General features: G+C 36.6%; 3 protein-coding genes and 1 pseudogene across 5 annotated transcripts; 1 reads left to right on the top strand and 3 right to left on the bottom strand.

Moving 5' to 3' along the window:
• Positions 1-1,040: 1,040 nt before the first annotated feature.
• Positions 1,041-3,804, bottom strand: LOC108982098 (annotated as a pseudogene).
• A 2,656-nt stretch (positions 3,805-6,460) lies between these two features.
• LOC108982171 (uncharacterized methyltransferase At2g41040, chloroplastic) lies at positions 6,461-12,247 on the bottom strand. Of its 2 annotated transcripts, XM_035690956.1 has the most exons (9): positions 11,871-12,247; positions 11,106-11,160; positions 10,633-10,723; positions 10,348-10,488; positions 9,929-10,010; positions 9,451-9,644; positions 9,192-9,303; positions 7,722-7,826; positions 6,461-6,843 (listed from the first exon to the last, which is right to left on the bottom strand). In XM_035690956.1, exons 1-9 carry the CDS (start codon positions 12,021-12,023, stop codon positions 6,709-6,711), a joined length of 1,068 nt encoding a protein of 355 aa, XP_035546849.1. In that variant the 5' UTR covers positions 12,024-12,247; the 3' UTR covers positions 6,461-6,708. The 2 variants fall into 2 exon arrangements, with proteins under 2 accessions (XP_035546849.1, XP_018809012.1); XM_018953467.2 differs by lacking the exon at positions 11,106-11,160 and having other exon boundaries at positions 10,623-10,723; positions 11,871-12,242.
• A 354-nt stretch (positions 12,248-12,601) lies between these two features.
• Positions 12,602-15,709, bottom strand: LOC108982154 (probable flavin-containing monooxygenase 1). Of its 2 annotated transcripts, none has more exons than XM_018953459.2 (5): positions 15,219-15,709; positions 14,602-14,839; positions 14,186-14,361; positions 13,748-14,109; positions 12,602-13,647 (listed from the first exon to the last, which is right to left on the bottom strand). In XM_018953459.2, exons 1-5 carry the CDS (start codon positions 15,654-15,656, stop codon positions 13,296-13,298), a joined length of 1,566 nt encoding a protein of 521 aa, XP_018809004.1. In that variant the 5' UTR covers positions 15,657-15,709; the 3' UTR covers positions 12,602-13,295. The 2 variants fall into 2 exon arrangements, with proteins under 2 accessions (XP_018809004.1, XP_018808998.1); XM_018953453.2 differs by having other exon boundaries at positions 13,748-14,121; positions 15,219-15,680.
• Positions 15,710-18,314: 2,605 nt separating this feature from the next.
• Positions 18,315-20,078, top strand: LOC108982145 (protein CHLORORESPIRATORY REDUCTION 6, chloroplastic). Its single transcript, XM_018953446.2, has 4 exons — positions 18,315-18,617; positions 19,086-19,217; positions 19,306-19,514; positions 19,598-20,078. The coding sequence occupies exons 1-4, from the start codon at positions 18,404-18,406 to the stop codon at positions 19,802-19,804; spliced, it is 762 nt and encodes a 253-aa protein (XP_018808991.1). The 5' UTR covers positions 18,315-18,403; the 3' UTR covers positions 19,805-20,078.
• Positions 20,079-21,982: the final 1,904 nt, after the last annotated feature.

Here is a 21,982-nt window from a genome sequence, read left to right as displayed (position 1 = left end):
AGACATCACCTGAGACCAGGAATAGTCTCTGACCAAAAAGTGAACTTTAGGTCTTGTTGGCAATTATAAGAAAGATGAATATGGGGGATATGACAATGTCCTATGGTGCACAGTCTTGTGATTCTCCATGGGACAAAAAACAAAGAACATTGTTGGGTTGAGATGATCATTTAGGAGGTGAAGAAATTTCAGACCTCAGAAAATTAATTTCTAGATTCTAGTGGAATTATACGGAAATTTTGGAACAACAGCCCAAGCATGTGAATCAATATTTTGCGGTAAAGTGGGGTTCCAATTATTTAGATGAACAGTCTTTTGGAGAAACTCAACCTGCTCCTGATATGGATGGAACATTTCACCATTGCAGCGAATGTAGCACATTCCATTCCAGATAATATATTGATATCACCCAGATAGATGGGATTTCTAGGCTCTATGACTCATCAGTCTCAAAAAAAAAAAAAAAAAGGTCATACTGAAAAAAATGCTATTTATCATCCTTCATCAAATGATTGATGGATAATTAAACAATTATTTAATTAAATTTCTCTTACACAAAACATCCTGAAATAGTGAAGTAGATGAACTCTAGTACAGCATAAGTGTGGTTCCTACAAAGAATCCACCACTTCATAATTTAAGAGTGATTGGACAACCTGACAAGAATATGCATTTGGAAACTCATTAATTCAAGATAAGTTGTAAATTAGTGACAACTCCATGTAAACAGAGCAATTACATTCATTTGGAGGGTTGTCATTTTGGATATGCTTCATATTTTGGGGCAGCCAAACCCAATTATTCTGGAAGATCTGAAGCCCTAGCCATTGACAAGCCTTCACAAGAAAGTAAGTGGGAGAAACTATTCTTATATGGCTTAGAAGGAGATGGCCAGTATATACGAGGTGTCAAATACCTAAAGAAAAGTACCATTCGTAAGCTATTCAATCTTCCATTCATTATTTATTTATTTCTTTTGCTAAGTTAAAAAAATTTATTAAGCACAATGTAATAGGCGAAACCCAAGTACACAGGAAGTATACAAAAGAAACACCTAGTTACATTCTAATACTAGAAAAGCGAAGACAAGAACTCGTTTACAGCCCCTCCTTTGAGTACAATAGCAGAGAACCATCTAAGTAGAGTGCTTATAAAAAACTTCCAAAATGCATCTCTATTGCGTTCCCTATCATTAAAGCACCTCTCGTTTCTTTCCAACCAAATACACCACATAATACACAGAGGCATCATTTTCCATGCAGCTGCCACTTGGGAACAAGTATGCATTTGAAAGTTGGTCCAGCTTGCTAGAAAATCGACCACTGCTTTTGGCATAACCCAGCTCAGCCCAACCCTTCCAAACATTCCATCCCACAGCACTTTAGCCATTTCACAATGAAGTAGTAGATGGTTCACTGATTCCGCTTCTTTCCTGCACATAAAGCACCAATCCAAAACAATCTTCCATTCATTATTTTATTCCAACTAGTTGATCTTCACCTCTCGCTTACTGGTGAGAGACCAGCATAATCCATGGGGCCATATGGTTGAAAATACTCTGCAAATATTCCCTTCTTTCGTTTATGCTCCTGTCCCATGTCTTTGCAGAACTGATCATTACACCAAATATTAATGCTCAGAATACATGACCTCAGGAAATAATTCCCTCCATATTGCTTCATGGTATTGTCCCAAATCATGACATCCTTTTTTATTTCTCTAATGCTAGGCAACGCAAAGTTCCCATCAAGGAAATATGCTAGCCATTGACTTCTAATTTCCCCGGAACACAGATTGAAGAGACTCTCTGAATATCCTATTATTGCTAGTTGTGGAATCTGAGGGTGAATAGTCTGTCTGCATTTTTTTATAAAGAAAGTTTTATCACGAGATGGATCAGAACGACACAAAACTGAATGGTCTAAGTAATCTTTAATCTCTCCAAAACATTGAAATGACATTGAATTCAAAAAATTTAATAAGCTGACAGACCTGAAGAGGGGGAACTAGTGAACTCGCTGCACTAAAAATGTACTTTTGGAAGATTTGAGATTTGAACATGTTCTTGAGCTTTTGGTCACCCTTGTATCCTGTTGCTAGAATTACAAGATCTGTTTTTAGTGCAGAGATTCTCCACTGATGACCAGACCTTCTTTACAGAAGCTAAAGTTTTGTGATTTCTTTAAAACGATGCTTCCTTCTTCCACTTTGTCGTAAAAATTTTCAGGCAGCATTCTGATTCGACATGAAGAAATCTCTTCAAAGAAGCTGCATTTAGGTATCATTCCATATTTCCTCATTGGGAGTTTCCATCTAAGATAGCTCTCAACAAATTTTGAGATTCCCCATCTCTGAAGAAAGTGCAACCTTCAGCATCATACATATAATTGGTGTAAGAATATGGGCATTCCAAGATGAGAAAAAGCATACCAAGGGTGAAAGCATGGTTGCCAAAAGCTTGAGCAAGAATGTTTCACCAGGCTTGTGAATCAAAAGCTCAGAAAACCGATTCGAGTACAAGTAGCCAAGGCTCACTCCCCAACAAGAGCCACTAGGGAGAAACCAATGAGTAGTCCTCTGAATCATTGTGTAAGGGTACTCAACTCCTATATTAAAGAAGGTAAGATATACAGGAATGTGAAAAGGGACATGTTAAGAAGCGTTGAATATCCTGAAATTCTCCATTCAGAATTTCCTAGTTAAAGTTGTCTAAATAATATCTATAAGTAAGATTTTCTCACCATTTGCATTTGCACATTCTGATGCAATGTCCAATGCAGATTTCTGTGAACCAACAACTGCAATTCTCTTTCTTCTGATCAATTCTGCAGCACTGGCCTTGTCCATATGAGCGTAGTCCATGGAATGGATAACCTTACCATTGAACACTTCTGGGCCTTGATCTGGAGGGAACTCTGGTATATTTGGGATGCCACTGAATCTTCCAATACAGAGAACCGCAAACTCCACTTTGTGCACCTGGCCAAATAAAACATAGTCGAGGCCCAAGGGTCAATTTATTCAAGAATGAATTCTTTCTCACCTTTTGGTCAGTGATTAGTTCTGATTGATACCATCTGAAATACAATTGGGACAATAAAGTCTCGGTTTTTAGATTAGGTGTACTATTGATCATGTGACCTTATCATGGTAACAATATCAATCTGAATAATATGAATAAAATTGAATGAAGGGTGAATTAATAGCTTACTTTTTCTTGAAAAAGAAATTGCAAAACTTAGAAAATAAACTTTTCCCTGAATTGAAAAATCTACAAGATTAACTACTTCCCAGATATGCCTTTCATAGTACAAAGAGTATTACTTTACTACCTGCCAAACATATATACAAATGAACCTTACCTCTGTGGAGAAACATTTGGTGTCTTGTACGGTAATGTGCCATTTACCTCTAGATCCAAAAGGCTTTCCGATTCCTCCCCATAGATTCCATGACCCCATCTCTTCATAAGACTCTCCAACATAGTCTATGTTAATGACTTTGGAGTTGAACTTGATGTAAGGAATGATGCCAAAGTGTTGAGCATAGGATTCAAGATATTTGAGCACTTGAGTATGAATTGGAAACACTTCTTGTAGCGAAGAAGGCCAAGGGAAATCTGAAGATTGGTAAGTTTCTTTGGCATTTTGGAGCTTGGTCGACTCTATATATAGTATGATTCCATAAACCTCCTACACTCTCTGCAGCTTCAAAAACAATGGGATTAAATCCCCTATCCAATATGTATTTGCAGGCAAGAAGGCCGCTCGTTCCTGGCCCAATGATCCCTACACGTTTCTCCATTGCTCATCTTTTCACCAACAAAACTTAAAATGAAGTTATACCATGGCGTCCAAGAATACCAAGTTTAGTTTACATAAGGAGTATAAGAAGCACGAGGCAATTTTGAGAATATTAAACAAAATGGAAGATCAATTCTGGGTTAACTCATGATTTTCAGGATAAATATATAACAAAACAAAACGCGTGATCCTTGTCTTGAATATCAAATATATCAATAGTTTATACCAAGTTGGAGGTGTTAATTATAACGCCGTTTGCTTGTTTAATATTTTTCCAAGAAGTGAATGGCTACCAAATTTACATAACAAGGTCAGAATCGTTAGATTTCAATCCACTCTTTTACCATTTTCTCAAGTCAATGACTGTTCATAGCCGTTGCCATTCGCCAAATGTCCAGATTTCGGGTTTTCTCGTTTTTTGGGGGGCATAGCTTTTGGCCTCTCAAAGGCTACTTTGGCCCCCCAATGAGTCATCAAACGAGAGCTTGTGGTCAAGGTAGAAAAAACAGATGTGCACTGCGAAGGTGTGTGCAAGTAAGAATAAGGATGGTCTTGTTCCAAATAAGAAATAAATACATATTTCTGCAGTTACACAACACTACCTAGGGGACAAAGTCACAAAACCGTCCTGCATGTCCAAAACAGCAAAATAGGCACATATATATATATATATATATATATATATATATATATATATATAACACAACTTGAAGCATGCATAACCTCCAACATTACCAAACCTGAAATGATCTTGCAGCCGTAACAAAACTACTTACAGCCACCAGGCTTCTTCAAGTCCAACCCAGCTGCTGGGAACCTCCTCATACCCTCTTAAAACACAACTAAACCCACTTTCTTCATTTTTCAAAAGAGGGTTTTTTATTTATTTATTTTTAACGTGGCAGGACAGCTTCACCAAGAGTTTTATTTAATTGCATGCCCTTGCTTTTTTTTTTTTTAAGGGCTATTTCACGTGGAGAGCCTTTTCCCAAAAACCACATGCTGAGGACAAAGTGAGAAGAAACTGATTCACACAAATCTTAATAGAATAAAGGATGCAAAAGTTCAGTTGCTACCTGATTCAAGTGCATTATTGACAAGCACTTTTTTTTTAAAAAAAATCAGAAGGCTTGAATATTAAAATCTAGAGGGAGCACCTGAAACTGAAAGCAAATGCATAAATCAGAGCGCACGTGTGCATTATTGACAAGCACTTCAAAAAAAATCAGAAGTGTTGAATATTATAATTGTAAGACAAGATAAGTTATACAAAGAATGGAAGAAAGTGTTGGCTCCACCAGCCGTTTTCCACGCAGAGCTGGTGTTTTGGCCCCCAGCCGTTTTCACGCAGAGCTGGTGTTATGACACTGGACAGGATAGTGATTATTCTGTAAGTTTGTTTTAACAGATAATTTATAGGGAAGGAAGACAAGAGAATCACCAAAAAATATAGAAAAAATGTCTCTGATGTTCAATTCAAAATTATCAATATCCAAGAATGACGAAATCAACCCACAAGCCGAAATATAATAGTTGAAAATCGATCGTATCAGAATTTTACTAAAAATAGAAAAATCTCAATAATCACACCAAAAATAAATACGTAATAAAAGAAATAATCTGCAAAAAATATGAGCCAAATCGAGTTTAGAATCACTTCATAAACGATAAATAAAATATTACCATAAAAAGAAAAAGTTAACTAAAAATAGGAATTCAGAAAGAAAAACAGTGGAATTTGGCTTTGAAAATGATGCACACTGAGCATAGCTGGGTGACCTCGACGTGCATGCCGAAAAGAGCTTTCCGAATTAGGGTCATATGCGCAATTATGATACACGTAGTCAAAGTTATGGCTAAAATACCGAAGCATGCCCAAAACAGCCCTCATCAAGGAAAGATCACGATTTCCTTCAATCTTTGCGCTGATTTGCCACCTCGAGATATTTTAACGTAATCAACATGCAATCTGACAACTCGGGATCATCTAACTCGGATTCTTCTACATCATGTTACCTTAATAAATTAAGAAGATCAGCAATGAAAAGGGATTCAATAGTAATAGTTGTTATCGCATAAAGAAATGCTACGCTGTTTTCCTAAGAAAGGTGAGGGAAGAGGGGTTGGGTTGTTTGTGATCTCATTGCAAATACCAATTAAGAACCCCAGATATTTTAAATTTAGAGAGTGAGCACTTGAAACTGAAAGTGCAAATGCATAAATCAAAGGTGCACGTGTGCATCATAATTGTTGTAGTATGTGGCTCATATTGAGTTAAACACGTATATAGAAAAAGCAAATTGATGCCAAAAGTGAAGTGGAGTGGAATGAGGAAAACAATGCCGAATCATGTTAAATCTATGTATTTTTCTTGCTTTCTCTTTTTTTTTTTTACTTACTTTTTATCGTAATTACCGCACATAACACAACAATGACAGAGATTGTAGTTATGACTTCAAAAATTAGGCTATAGTGACTGGTAGATTGCTTGCCCTTCAACAATACAAGTGAAAATAGAACAATAGAATAATACAAAAAAACGCTTGCTTATTGGTATTCTTTTTTGGAATCATGAATCTAGTAGAAGATGGTTTCATTTGGTATGTTATGTTTTCTCAGCAGTTTCATTTGGTCTGTCAACCCAAAAATGAACCCAATTTTCCAATCCGCCATTAGTTTGCTTCATGTATACAGGATACTGGTCTATCAACTCTGATCAGCACCTCATATTCATCACTTTTTTACACCCTAATCAACACAATCTAACATTTTCACAGTTGTTCTCTCTTTTTCAGAATAAGACATGGAACTACTGAAAATTACTTCACATCTCCCAGCGTAATTACCTTTTGAGGCCTACTTATTTATACAGAAGAACTAAATTATAGAAAAAATCAACAGAAAACTAGTTTTGAGGCTTCTGAGCAGAAAACATAATGAAAGATTGTTGAACTTTGCTTGAGTAGTTCGTAAGACCACATGATGTGCACAGGTCCTTGATCTCTTCCTCCGTCAAGTAGTTATAGTTCTGCAGAAACCTCTGCCCGAAAAAAAAAATGCTGTCAGAGTCAGTCCGAGTTTCGATGGCATACAAGAGTCAATCAAAATACCCATCCAAAGAACCTAAGATCCTATGACCAAATGAACAGTTTTGTTATAGATCCGCCCATAGACACTACATCAGACAGACACCACGCAAGAACAATCGTAATCTCTGACTAAAAAGCTAACTTTTGGATTTGTAGGCAATTCTAAGGAAGATGAATTAACGCATCGGTTACAAAACTAAAAAGCTATAAGTTGAGAAAAACAAAAGACAATACTCCACAATGTTTGGGAAGACAGACGTTTATCTTACATCATATGGGAGAAAATAATATTTGATGAATAGGAGCGAAGCCCTCTAAATGCTAATGCTTCGAAAACTATATATTGTAGCAGATAATGAGTTGCAACATTACAGATGCTTTTCAACTGGTCAAATCGTACAAGTAACCTAACATCTGTAGGGAAAAATACATCTTGCACCCACATCTTATCAAGTTGCAACCAAAGCTACAAGTCTGTCAATTTGAACCCCATACTTGAGACCTTTTTTTTTTTTTTTCTGAAAAAAAAAATGCAATCTTAGTTTAGATCTGACCATTAATATTGGATTTAGACTGCAAATTTCCAAAAAAAAAAAAAAAAAGTGGTAGTTTAGGATGAAAATTGCGGCTCGGTTGTTTTGGGTAGAAATTGAAAAAATGAAGGTTTACGGGTAGGAAATGTACTAACACGACCCATTTAATGGGTCGCAACCAATTAGAAAATTCACCATGACAATGGGGCTAGCACATTCCATAAAAATATATTAAATTGACCATAAGATTTATATCTACAATAGATTAGACTTAGAAAAGATTGCACAAGTATTACCTCCCTCAAAGTGCGTAATATCCAAGGAGTAGATGAGTTGTACCGCAAAAATGTGGTTCCTACAAAGACTCCTCCACTTCGCAATATACGAGTGATTTCGGCAACCTGACAAGTTTGGAATCTCATTAGTTCAACCAGGTTTTTTGAATTAGTGAAGCATCCATGTACACAAAGCAAAGAGTACAATCAAAACACAAGATGAAATGTTTTTTTTTTATCTTTCCTGACGATGCATCTAGACTCTTAAGTTGTAGACAACTGTTCTCTAGACACTTTGTAACACCCGAATGGAAGGCCCAAGCCACATGACCCATACTCCAAAATGACTAGTCAATGATACAATTGAAGCCCCATTGAAACATTATAAAGAGTAAAAACTTTTCATTCTCAAGCAATATGGAATCTCATACACCACCTACCTTATTCTTTTATTATATGGGATATCACAATCTCCCCCCTTTAAATTTTGGATGTCCTCGTTGGGCCCATCCATCGCAAGCGGCACTAGGGGTGTAAACTTTTCGGTCCAGACCGGAAAAACCGATCGGACCGGACCGAAAACTTGTTTGGTCAGTTTTGGTCCTCCATTTGTGGGACCGAATGGGTTTCGGTTTGGTCCTGGGGTGGGATTTTTTCACTCCAGATCAGATCGGACCGGACCGACCGAACTACAAATATATATTTTTAAATTTTTTTTATAAATTATATATATTATTTTATATAGTAGCTATATAAGTGAATTATGTAATTTTCATCTAACCTATGACTATTGACAATATAAATGTTAAATATATAATTATTAATTAACTAATATCAATTAACTAATATATAATTATCAATTTTGATAATTTGAACAACTTTTTTTAGACTATTTTTAAGTAAAAAATGTACAAATAAAGTTAAATAGTTGAATTATTCAAAATTATAAATAGCGTGAGCTTTTTTTTATACCAAGGGGCTGAAAATACACATTGTGGATTTTTTTGTATACTTCAAGAATGATGGGCTTTTTTGTAAGATTGGGCCCCCATTTGACACTGGCCTGGACTGATGTGGACCGACTGGACCGATAGCTAACGATCCGATCTGGTCCGGTCCACTAGGGGTGATCGGTCTGGTCTGGTCTGATCCGGGGGAGATGATGGCATGACTCAAGTCACACATTTCTAGTTGGGATAGGCTTTGATACCATTTGTAACGCTCCAATAGAAAGCCCAAGCCACATGGCTTATACTCCAAAAGAACTAGTCAATGATACAATTGGAGTCCCATTAGAACATTATAAAGAGCAAGAACTTCTCATTCCTAAGCAATGTGGGATCTCATACACCACCTACCCTATCCTCTTATCATATAGGGTATCACACACTTGTAATAATCCGATTCCACACATAATAGGTAGTTATTCCAAAAAATCCTTAGCCACTGATAAACTTACAGAATAAAACCAGAGGAAGAAATAATACTTACAGCATTGGAAGGAGATGGCCAGCAATGTAAGGCTGCGCCAGCATGAACAGCATCGACTGAACCTGTTGAAAAGGGAAGCCTAGAAACATCTGCCCTTACAAGAGCAAGATTACTGCACATTATCCAATGCAAGTGTCGATAAGGATAGCAGTGAGTTCTCTTATAGAAATCATAGAAAGGAAAAAAACATCAATATTGAAAGATTTCACATCACAGAAGCTATAAATTGATAGTCTATTAAAGGATTAGTTAAACTTACGTAGTTAAAAGAGTGCCATCACTCTTAATGAAATCATAACACTGGCGAAGCATATTTTCGGAAAAATCCAGTGCTATAACTCCAGAATAGGTCCCGGATTTGGCAAACTTTCTGGAAAACAAACCACTCCCACAGCTAACATCTACCAGATGACCACCTTCAGCAGATTTAAAGTATGCCTGAGCCATTTGGAACTGCATCGGACATGAAATAAGAAGTATTTTAGAAAATATAAGTGTAATTTAACCCCTAGTAAAACAATGAAGCACAAGGATAGAAGTAGCTTGAGATTAAGTAATCCCATTAGATGAAGATACAATTCAAAAATAGATTATCTCCAAGATCATAATGAGACTCCACAAACCAACACATAATAAAGATGCTTCTGCTGCAGGATCATTATTACAGAATCGCCCTCATGAAGCATTTTGCAAATATTAGTGCATTTGAACCACACAAAAAGCCAAGAAAGCCATACCTCTTCATCAGGCCCAGGGAACCCGCTTCTGTTAAAATTCTGACGCCAGCCTCTTTCATACAAGAATGAAACAAGCGGACTCCTACAAAGGTGCAAGCACCAAAGTAAGATGTATCCAAACAGCTAACGATCTTACGATATCTGAGATCTCATATGCAATGCATGGTCTACTTTCAGATTTGTAAAAATATTGACCAAATGCAGCAAGAAAATAACCAGTATAAGATACTCTCTCTTTAAAAGAACAATATTTGGAGAAATATCTAGAGGAAGGTATCAAGCACTGGGTTTGTTGTGTTTTTGTCCATATGTCAGAATTGATGGCTTCTATTTATCATGAATACATCTAAATGTGCAGATAAGAATAAACTTTATAATTATCACGAAAGTATCCGGCAAAAAAAGAAATTTAGGTATACCGAAATAGCTCTGTCCTAGCTGGTTTGACTTCAGTGTAGTCTCTCGAGCCAGCAGTAACGGTGAGATCCAGATAGATGTCTTTGCTGGAGTATGCCTTATTGCATCCTTCACACTTGAAACCAGACCGATAAATTGCTGGCCTGCAGGTTTCAAAGGTGTAAAGTCAAACTTGCAGGACAAAAGAAAAGTCAAGTTGTAACCAGCTAATAGAATCAACCAGAAAAATGAAACAAAGTATATGCAACTGCATGTATCATTATATATTGTAACTTACAAGTTAATACCTGGAGGGCCCTTTCTTATCAGTGGTTGATAACATACTGGGCATGCAAACAATTCTACTTCCAATTTCTGATTCTGTTGTGTGCCTAAATCCTGAAAGCACATTCTTTTATTAGTTTCTATACACTATTGAGAAAGGTAATGAGACAATTCAAAACAAACATCTCATTCATAATACTGAGTCAACCATATCTCTGTTTCCCAAGAAAACCCTTCTACTCTACGTTCGGCTTAACTTCATGATTAAGAATAAGTGCCATGTTAACTGTTGTGACAAATGGGGATTTTAGGATCACCAAGAAGTAGAAAATACAAGAATAAATTTCAGCAATCACACAAGATACCAAAATTTAAGTGGTTTGGTTTAAAGATGCTGGCGGAGACAATCATGAAGAAATTCACTAATCACAAAGATGGATTATAAAAGAGTGGGAACAAATAACTCAAACTCAAAGTCTCATGACGGAGAACATACCAAGAGAACAACTATCTCTCCTCTGCATATTTTCCTTCTCAATGTTCTTCTGCACCTTTTCAATATAAGATGCATGTTTTTATAAATGAGAGCTTGTGTACTATTTTAGACACAAGGGGAGACAAAGCATGGGAAGCATTAAATTGCTAAAAAACCTTCACACCCATAAGGACCTAGACATCAAACTTGGATCTTTTCTTTATATGCATTTAATGTCTTCAAACAATCTAGTAAGCAAAATTCTTCCCCATGTGAAAAGAAGCAAAGCCACTCAACATTAACAATGACAAACATCTTTCAGTGGAATAATGGAGAGGCAACATCTTTGTTGATCAAGCATATGCCCCTTCCCCGATATTGAATCAAATGAGTCACTTTTCAAGTCACAGGAACCAAAATATTGTAGCCACGTTAGATTAGCACAAGAATGTCGGCATTTTTTTAAGACCAAGATATTTACACAGTCCTTATCGAATTGATGGAGCAGAATGCGATAATCTTCTTGGGTTCTAACTTTAAAAGTTAATCAAACAAAGACTATATTATATAAGAAAAAAAATGAATAATCTTTTTCAAGGTCCGGTTTGTCATCTTTTAAGGAAAAAAAACCTTGCCAATCAAACAAAGCCTTACCTTAATTCAACAGATTATATTATATATAAATCAGTCTTGATTACCACGGATATGGATAAAAAAACACTAGCATAAGAGATTATATAATAGGAGAAATAAAATGGAAAAATTTGGAACAACTAAAGGGATTACCTGTTCTAGAGCAACTGCGGAGCTCGCACGTATGGTGGAAGAGGGGAAGTGGAGGCGGGGACGGAATCGAGCATTGTTAGGAAGGTACGGGCAATTCGGGAATGAACTTTGGCGAAGAGGGTAGTGAAGGGACCAGGAGGAAGCTATGGCCATGAGCTCCGACACTTTCTTCTTCGTGTTTTTCAGAGTGTTGTGTTTTTTTTCGGTGGATTTGTCAAATGATTAGAGCCAAGTTGACCGTGTATTGTTTGGCGTTGTGGGACAAACCAAGTGTATAAATATACTCCCCAAAACTCTTACATCTTACTTTGCTGCTCTGCCACACAGTCTTCAAGGGCTCCAAGGGCTTCCCCTCCACTCGCTCGTACTGTTATACGTTTTGAATAATTTGTTTCATTGACAGAATAGAGGAGAGGAATGTTATGTATTATCACAATTTATTTTTATACACTACACTTATAGCTTTTTTATAGTTTGTGAGGGTATTTTTCATATAGTGTTGGGATGTTTTTCAGATGTAAAATGGTGAATAGTGGAAGAATTTTTCAATAGAGTACAATGGCATATTGCTATTTTCCAAATATTTTTAGTTCTTAATATTAAGAAAGAGATTGCCAATTGAAAAAGGTCTGGAGTGAGGTGGATGGGCATCCACCAATATCTAATTTCACTGCCATAAGGCATAGGCTAAGGCTGCTTTTATATATATATATATATATAAACATCATGCATTTCATCAAATAACAGAATTACAAAGAATTTTTATCAACCCAAACAGCTTAGGCAACAGACTGGAACATGGCCCCCCCACATAACAATATCATCAATATTCCATGCAGCCAACTTATGTGCTGCCTCATTACCCAACCTGTTTACATGTTGACAATTACACACTAAAACGTGTCATCAAAGCTTGGGCTTCTTTCAACAGATTCCTCACCTTTGAAATAGAAGTTGCAGCTAGTCTTTGTAGCTCGTTAATCAACACCAAACAATCAGATTCCAGAATTAGTCTAGAGATACCTGACTGAAGACAAAATTGAAGACCTCGAAGCATAGCAACCAATTCCACTGTTTCTGGATCATCAACCTCGTTCTCAACTTTACTTGGCCATTATAACACAGCCCCTTTCATCCCTAAGTATAGCCCCCACACCAGCTTTATCTTGGCTAAGGCTGCTTTTTTAGGTTTGCATACTCTGTCAATCTTAAAAGTTCATAAAATAGCCTTAGAACCGATAGAAATCCAAACAATAGACTGAGTTCGGAGAACATATTTTGAAAGGGTAAAACTACAGACGCTTAGCAAATATGCAAGTTGTTTGGTATTGAATACAAGTAAAAAAAAAAAAAAGGACAAGAGAGGATGAGACACATGCATCAAGCTAGCAAATGTGTTTATTTATTTCTGATATTCATTTCTTGTTATTTACTGAGGAGACCTGCATAATCCAACGGTCCATATGGTTGAAAATACTCTGCAAATATTCCCTTCTTTCTTTTATGCTTACATCCCATGTCTTTGCACAACTGATCATTGTACCAAATATTAGAGCTCGCAATACCCGAGTTCCGAAAATATCTCCCATCATATTGCTTCATGTTATTTTCCCACATTATGATTTCCTTCTCCATGTCTCTTATTCTAGGCAGTTCAAGATTCCCATCAAGGAAATGTGCAAGCCATTGACATCTAATTTCAGAGGTACCCAAATTGAAGTAACTCTCTGCATATCCTATCACTGCAACTTGTGGGATCCGAGGATGAATAATCTGCCTGCAGATTTATTTAAGAAAGCATACCATAAGAACTAAGGAGCATCAACAAGACACAGCTCCAAAATTAGAACTAAAAAGACATTGATAAGCTGACAGACCTATAGAGAGGAACTATTGATGTTGCTGAACCAACAATGTACTTTCGGAAGATTTGAGATTCGAACATGTTTTTAAGCTTTTGGTCACCCTTGTATCCTGTGGCTAGAATTACAAGATCTGCTTTTAGCTGCTGAGGTTCTTCTCCATTAATGATCAAACCTTCTTTATAGAAGCTAAAGCTTTGTGATTTCTTTAAGACAAGGCTTCCCTCATCCACTTTGTCATAAAATTTTTCAGGCAGCATTCCAATCCGACATGAAGAGAAATCTTGAAGAAAGCTATGTTTAGGTATCACTCCATATTTCTTTAATGGGGATTTCCATCTAAGATAGCTTTCAGCAAATTTTGAGACTGCCCATCGCTGAAAGTGCACCTTTCGGCATCAAAAATATTATCGTTGTATAAATATGCACATTCAAAGATGAAAGAAAACATACCAAGGGTGAAAGCATGGTTGCCAAAAACTTATATGGGAATGTTTCACCAGGCTTATGAACCAACAGCTCTGAAAAGCGATTGAAGCACAAGAAGCCAAGGCTTACACCCCACAAAGAGCCACTGGGGAGAAACCAGTGAGCAGTCCTCTGAATCAATGTGCAAGGGTACTCAACTCCTATACGAAAGAAGGTAAGGTATAAGCACTCATTTAGAAAAGGACAGGTTGAGAAGCATTGGCATATTCTCAAAGATATCTTCTGTAGAAACGCAGCTAACGAGGAAGTTCTACTCTAAAAGTTCTATACATTCTCAAAGTATAACTAGGAAGTTCTTACTTCATGAAGTTTCCTCCAACTGATATCCTTAAATAACTCAAAAAAAAAAAAAAAGATATCCTTAAATAAACTTTTCTCACCATTTGCATTCGCGCATTCTGCTGCAATGTCAATTGCCGATTTCAATGAACCAACAACTGCAATTCTCTTTCTTCTGATAAGTTCTGCTGCACTCACCTTGTCCATATCAGAGTAGTCCATGGAATGAATCACCTTACCATTGAAGACTTCTGGGCCTTGATCTGGAGGGAACTCTGGTATATTTGGGAGACCACTGAATCTTCCAATACAAAGAACCACAAACTCAAATTGGTACGCCTGGCAGAATAACACATAATCTCAGGATCTATGTATTCAAAATGCATTCTTTCTTACCTATTGATCAGCACTTGGTTCGAGTTGAATCTGTTGAAGACTAAAGTCTGGACAACAGTATCTATATTTTCGGGTTAGTTTGTTACTGACTATGACCTAAGAGCATGATTTTAGTATAAAACTGTATGACACTTTATAGGTCAAATGAGGCCGGCATATATGGCCAGGTTACTTTTTCATGAAAAATAACTTTGCAAAACATAAAACGAAATAATTTCCTTGAATTGGACGTTTGTGAGATGGGTTTAAGAAGAATAGCAGATCCTTTGTGTTCAGAATGCTGAAGTTTACAGTAACAGAGCATTTAGAAAATGAAAACTACCTCTGTGGAGCAAGATTTAGTGTCTTGTACGAGAATGTGCCATTTCCCTCGAGAGCCAAAAGGCTTTCCGGTTCCACCCCATTGATCCCATGACTCCATCTCTTCATAAGACTCTCCAACGTAGTCTATGTTGATGACTTTGGAGTTGAATTTAATGTAAGGAATGATGCCAAAGTGTTGAGCATAGGACTCAAGATACCTCAGCACTTGAGTGTGAGTAGGAAACACTTCTTGCACTGAAGAAGGCCAAGGGAAATCTGAAAATTGGTAGGTTTCTTTGGCATTTTGGAGCTTGGTCGACTCTATAGTATGAGTCCATAATCCTCCTACGCTCTCTTTAGCTTCAAAAACAGTTGGGTTAAAACCCTTCTGCAACGTGTACTTGCATGCGAGCAGGCCGCTGGTTCCTGCCCCTACGATCGCCACCCGTTTCTCCATTTTCCGAAGTACTTCTTACTCTAATTAAAAAATTACAGCTGAAGCTTGGCTGTGGCTAACATGAATACCAAGTCTGCGTTATATAGGAAAAATAAGCAGCACATGATCGTTTGATTAAACATATATCACTCATTGGTAAGATTAAAAAATAAAAAAAAGCTTGGCGTGTGGGTGGGGATTAAAGTATATAGTGGGTGATCGTTTTTTTATTTGTTCAAAGATTTTCTAGATCTAAATTGACGTCCACTTTGGAATATTGTGCTCCTCATTCGTCTTATATTAGCTACGGATTCTATGTATACGTATAGAAACATAGCACAATAAATTAGAAATGAAGAAAAAGTCATTTCCAGCCCGCTACGACGATTCGGGCCTCGATTGCCGATCGGTGTGGTCTAGTGCTCCTGACAATGATCTGGTGCAACATTACGGTATCGGTGCATACATCCATGACGGTGTATAGAAAACAAATATAGAAAAAGTAAGAGATTGAGACAGAGATTTACGTAATTCGGCATAATACCTACGTTTATTGGGCATTTGGAGAGAAGAAATCAACTATAATACAGTCTTCCATAGCTTCTCATTTCTTACTGTACAATAGAGATATTGAATATATTTGCTGGAAAAGATCCCCTCGCTAGAGCTCCCCTTCAAGAGTTTGAAGAAGTCAAAGTCCCTTAGTCGTTTGGTTGCTTGTCTTTTATTTGACCTTCTTCTCGCGTGCGCCTCGGTAGTGGTGAGGAATGTCCACTTTACGTGTCTGACTACCTCTCTATTTCTTACTTTTCCTGACACTGCCCCTCTTACGTCCTGACACAGTCTTCTCCTTACCTTCCTTTTTTTTCTCATCTCCTAGTGGTGGTCTGGTCTTAGGCCTGAATATTTTATCCCTTATACATAGAAAAAAAGTTTTCTATTTTTTGGAAATTATATGCATCAGCCACTATTCACTCCCACACTCCACACCTATAATTTTTTCATAAGATGTGAGAGTATTTTTCATAAAGTGTGAGGTATTTTTCATAGAATTTGAGATGTGGGATGGTAAATAGTAATTGATGAGAAGAATTTTTCTACTATTTTATATATAAAAATCACCAGAAAACTCTTGTGGTCAAGAGGCTATATTTGTCCATGCCTGTTCTGCTTTCAAATACGAGGGATTAAACTAAGCAGTGAGGCCGATTTGCCAACTGCCCCTCTATTAAGAATTCTTTAGATTTCTGTCGACAGAAAACACACGAAAATGACTAAATCCTTATATATAGCAAGTGCCATCGATCGAGGAGCTACCTTTACAAACAAAAACGAACAAAGACAGAAACATTATAACGATATTAACAGAAAAATCCATAAACAAAAAAACATGCATGCATGGCACCTCATGACCTTATTCATGCATCTAATTAATCTTATCCATTTCTTTCTCTCTCCTTATCCATTTCTTTCGGCCAGTAATTGGAGAAGAAGGAGAGCTCGGGAACAATACATATTCGAGTTTATGTGCTTTTGTTTATCAGATAGTCAAACAATCCGATCATTTCTTAGAAAGAAAGAAAGAAAGATTTATGAAGATAAAAAGCGGCAAAAAGGCAACTACTTTTACAGCATAATGAATGAACCTGAATTAAAGACATCTTGAATATGGAAGCCGACTCTACTCACACTGATCATATCATTTGATAAAAAGAAACATCTTTCAATAAAAATCATGTGCATATACTGTTTGAAATTGATGTGAGGAAACAGTAGTACAAAAATTCAAATAAAACAAGATGGGTGATCATGGATACGGGCAGCTGTGTCTCAAAGTCCAAACCACTTTTTTTTTCTCAACGAATGAGATTTTTTACTTATTAATAGAGTTTTAAGTACACAAGCTTACAAAACATTTTTTTTAATAGCATTAGAAAAAAAAATGGAAATAGCATCAAAATTCGACCAATACCTGAACGGCTTTTATTTTTTCGATACATTTGGAGAGGGGAGTTTTGAACCCAAAAACTCTATTTTTTAGGCTAAGAGATTATACCAATCAAGTCACAGACTTTTGGCAATACTTGAATGACTTTTATTATCGGCCAAGACTCCAAATAGCAAGGGCTAGACATATAAGGAGATTTTGATCATGTTGCGTTAAGATATAACATAAATAATAAAATTTATCTCTTTTCAAAAGTTTAAGCTAATGAAAATAGATAGATTTTATTATTTATTTCATATATTAACACTCACTCTCACGTGTAGGTCAGGCTCTCTCTTAATGAGTGACCCAATACGTGAAATATTTAATTAATTGAGATAGAGTGTAAAGTCAAGGTTCAAACTCATGACTTCTACTCTAATATTATGTATAATTATTATTTATTTTAAAATTTTAAATTGATAAAAAAAAAAATTTTATTATTTATTTTATATTTGGTAGAAGTTTTTTCTTTTATGAATATGAGATGAAAGTTTTGCATTATGGATTTTAAAGGCCGAAGGTCGATATTTGTCATTAAATAACCCAGACTTGATGATCTTTACATGGGCCATCCCCAAGTTGGGCACAGAGCAATTTTGGATAACGGGTATGAGGTTATACACTACAAAAACCCAGATCCGGATATGGGAATTGAAAACACAAGGCCACGATAAAATGCAGATAAAACTTGAGCAAAACGAACAAAACTTTCATCAACTGTCGTCTCGGACCCTATCCCAAACACACGCACATACAGATACAGAGCTTGAAACATTCAATGGATATATCTATCAAACCTATACTTCCACTCTCTCCTTCACTAAATCAGACCATTTCCTCTTCCACTCCATGGATGTCCTGCAAACCCATCTCAGATCCCATGGCTTTTCTGCACATTTCACATTCAACTCGGCCCCGTAGAGAAGTGGCGGCCTCAGTTTCCTTCAATCCATCTGGGAATTTCGACCTCTCCTTATATGATGATGAAGAGGGTAACACCTTAAACTTATATGAAGTAAATTATCAGTTATTTATCAACCCTGTCCGCTATTTTCTTATAGTCTTAGCTCAATCTTGCAAAAGACGTCAGTCGGATTTATGAGTACAAAGAATGGCACATTAATTGTGTTTGAATAAAAACTTCAGCTTTAGAGCTGTCGTATGAAGTTGAGAATAGCCAAGCTTAGTATTGAATACATAAACTCCCCTGTCCTCTACCAAAATAAAGCAAAAAACAGAGAACTTGGAACATGTCCTTAGCTGGATTTAGGAAACGAAAATACCTAATAAGATAAAACATCATGCACATAAATGTTTAAATCTGCATTTACTCAAATTCAACTTTAAAAAAGAGTTATGGCTGTAGTTGAATACACTACTGCACAAAAGCTGCATTAAGCAACCTTCTCATAGTTTGAAGAACTTGTTGAACAGTATTTTTGACAGATTTTGATTGACAGATGCATCAAAACCATCACCCCCAATGCCACCAAGTGAAGGCAGATTTGAGATAGTTATTGATAATGATATCATTCGCCGTCTTGACTTATCCCCATTTCAAGCCACAACAGGAATCAACTCACCACTATCCGGTAAGCACTATGTGAAGAACCTAACTATTTTTGGATATAACAAGATATCGTTTCATATATATGATCCTCTCTGTTGATATTGCTACAGTGGAGCCACAAGAGTTCCTTGAACGTAAAATTGGCTTTGCCATCAACTATACAAGAGAAGATCCACGTGATCCCAGAGAATTATCAGAATTTCCTGATATAAGACTCTGGTTTGTTAGACTCGATGCCACTTATCCATGGCTGCCTGTCTTGTTGGACTGGAGAGCTGGCGAGCTTGCTCGTTATGCAGCCATGCTAGTCCCTCACCAGGTAATGACTAATTAAACAGTAAGAGACAGATAGAGAATAGATAATTCTTTAATGTTCTAAGTTTTGAAATTTTATATTGGCAGATGAACATGAGAATGGGTATTGTTTTTAATCCTGAGGCACTGGAGCTGTTTATTATGAAGAAAGTCTTCATTGTCTATTCTTGGTTGAAGCGACATGATATTCCAAAGCCTAGACTGAAGACGAGTGACATGGCCAGGATGCTTGGATTTATTATTGGAGATGAACTATTCGATCTGATCGAAGAACACCCACTTGATCCATCATAAGCAAAGGAGCCAGCTTTGACTCCAGTTGCAGTTCAGAATATAATCTCAAACACCACATATAATGATAATGGGCGTTTTTCAACATCTAAAACCAAATGTAGTTGCCCATGATAGGATGAGATTCAGCAGATCAAGGGTATAATTTTCCTTGAAGAGTGATGTCAATGATTGGTTTAGAACTTGAACATTCTGCTCATGTTGCAACAGTGTTATGCCAGGTAGGAATGAATACGAATACTGCAGCACTATACCTGTTATTAGCAAAGCTTCTAAACTACAAATTGTAAGTTTAATGATACCAACTTTTCAAGTCATGAACCAAGATTAATTTTTTCTGGATGAGAGAGCCAAAGGACTTCTACAATTTGAGTCTCATTCTGTACACTTATTAGCATTGGAGGTGGTGGAAGCTTGCCTTGTTGAGAGGTGCAGGAACTCGCTGTTTCATGGTGCATATGCTCGAACGGCCTCAGGCTCGACTTAGGAGTTGGTTGGACAGTGAGATGAGATGAAATGAGATGGTTACATATGAAAGTTAAATAAAATATTGTTAGAATACTATTTTTTAATATTATTATTATTTTGAGATTTGAAAAAATCGAATTATTTATTATATTTTGTGTGGTAGTTTAAAAAAATTATAATAATAAAATGAGATGCGATGAAATAAAATCGGTTGAAAGTGTTTTTCAACCCAGATGGCTTGGTTAGCACCAACAAAGGTGAAAAATATCAGCAATTAAATTCAGACCTGTTATATTTCCCATTAAAACCGGCTTATACTGGGCCAGAACTAGCCCAAAAAAGGCTTGCACAGTATCAAGGAAATTTATTTAATTCGGATCTCATTTAATTACTTTCTTTTTTCTCTTTTTCTAGAATTTTCAGTTTTTTTTTTTTCAGATTGAAGCCAAGGCCGTTCTTATCATGATTTACATTTAGCTACGCATAAATTATTCTTCACTTCATTCAAAACTACCATTCTTTTTCTCATGTTTTGGGATCTTCTGTCAAATTGGTAATAATAGACTGTACAGTTAATAACTAGGATCAGCCATCAAAAACTTCCAACTGTTCAGTAGATTTGCTTTCCATTGAAATCTGAAGAGCACCACAACAATTCTAAACACTACCTAGAGAGTTGTGAATTTCAACATGCTCTACTCTGAACATTATTAGTAAATTTTCATGAGTCTTTGCTCGTTCTCCATTTTTTCGTTTTTATGGAAAAATAACCAAATTAAATAGAATTGACATCAATCAGAATTTTCATACATACATATATTGTGGCGCCCTCAACTCCCACTTGGGCTCAGACAGGAGTTGCGACATCGGGATGTTGTCCACTTGGGTCAAACACCCCTCGAATAATGTGAAAGCATAGTGTGCGCTCGCATGCTCGATAAATATGTACAATTAATTTGCAGCTGAAAAATAAAAAGAGGGAAGTCTAAATTGCTAAGAGTGCCAGAAATTCAAATTTACAACTCCAACAAAACAATCCATAAGCCACTAGTCTCTTAATCTCCAACATAAAATTTATATAGTCATTCGACTAATTAAAAGGAAAACACCAAACACTGCTACGCAAGGGAAAATGTACCCAAGTTTTCACTTCTTAAAAGGAACCAATTCTCCAAGTTCATGACTATCCTCTGCATCAAAATTACGGTTTTGCAAAGTGGAACTACAGGTGAGAATACCACAATGAGATTTCGCAATCTCATCAAGTAAAGCCAATAGAATGACACCCAAATATATAAACACAAAAAAAGTATACATATCACAGCATTTGAAAAAAATGAGATCTTTCAACAGTGCACGAAACCAATATCCTTCTCAACAATTTACATAAAATGTCACGCATACCAAAAATCCACATTTCCATTTTTAAAGCATCATTTTAACTACACATGCACCATTGTCTCCTCTATGGACCATCAGTACACCTTGACTCCCTTCGCCACACCACGGGTAACGACCGTGCATGTGATTTCGTAATAGTAATGCCCTGCTCTGTGCCAGGCGCGTACATGACCAGGCATCCTCTAGCTTTCGCCAACAGAGAGGCTACATAGTCGGCACGAGAGTATTACCATCTTATCCAAGCCCGTTGTTGTCCAGCGGCAATCCAACTAACGTCACTCAGTTTTACACACTCCTGAGTAACCAAAGGAA

This window comes from Juglans regia, chromosome 6 (assembly GCF_001411555.2).
Source record: "Juglans regia cultivar Chandler chromosome 6, Walnut 2.0, whole genome shotgun sequence".
Lineage (NCBI taxonomy): Eukaryota > Viridiplantae > Streptophyta > Magnoliopsida > Fagales > Juglandaceae > Juglans > Juglans regia.
Note: the sequence above shows the minus strand (reverse complement) of the source record. Positions and strands in the feature narration are given on the sequence as shown.

Excerpts from the sequence above, each read along its gene's own strand:
- LOC108982171 (XM_035690956.1), bottom strand. The coding sequence starts at position 12,023 with ATGGCCATAGCTTCCTCCTGGTCCCTTCACTACCCTCTTCGCCAAAGT. Across the intron at positions 9,304-9,450 it reads GATGGCACTCTTTTAACTAC|TAATCTTGCTCTTGTAAGGG; the intron begins GTAAGTTTAACT and ends GATAATGTGCAG. Across the intron at positions 6,844-7,721 it reads TATTACGCACTTTGAGGGAG|AGGTTTCTGCAGAACTATAA; the intron begins GTAATACTTGTG and ends TTTTTCGGGCAG.
- LOC108982154 (XM_018953453.2), bottom strand. The coding sequence starts at position 15,656 with ATGGAGAAACGGGTGGCGATCGTAGGGGCAGGAACCAGCGGCCTGCTC. Across the intron at positions 14,840-15,218 it reads CTAAATCTTGCTCCACAGAG|GCGTACCAATTTGAGTTTGT; the intron begins GTAGTTTTCATT and ends TTATTCTGCCAG. Across the intron at positions 14,122-14,185 it reads CAACCATGCTTTCACCCTTG|GTGCACTTTCAGCGATGGGC; the intron begins GTATGTTTTCTT and ends TGATGCCGAAAG.
- LOC108982145 (XM_018953446.2), top strand. The coding sequence starts at position 18,404 with ATGGATATATCTATCAAACCTATACTTCCACTCTCTCCTTCACTAAAT. Across the intron at positions 18,618-19,085 it reads CTTATATGATGATGAAGAGG|ATGCATCAAAACCATCACCC; the intron begins GTAACACCTTAA and ends TTTGATTGACAG. Across the intron at positions 19,218-19,305 it reads AATCAACTCACCACTATCCG|TGGAGCCACAAGAGTTCCTT; the intron begins GTAAGCACTATG and ends ATATTGCTACAG.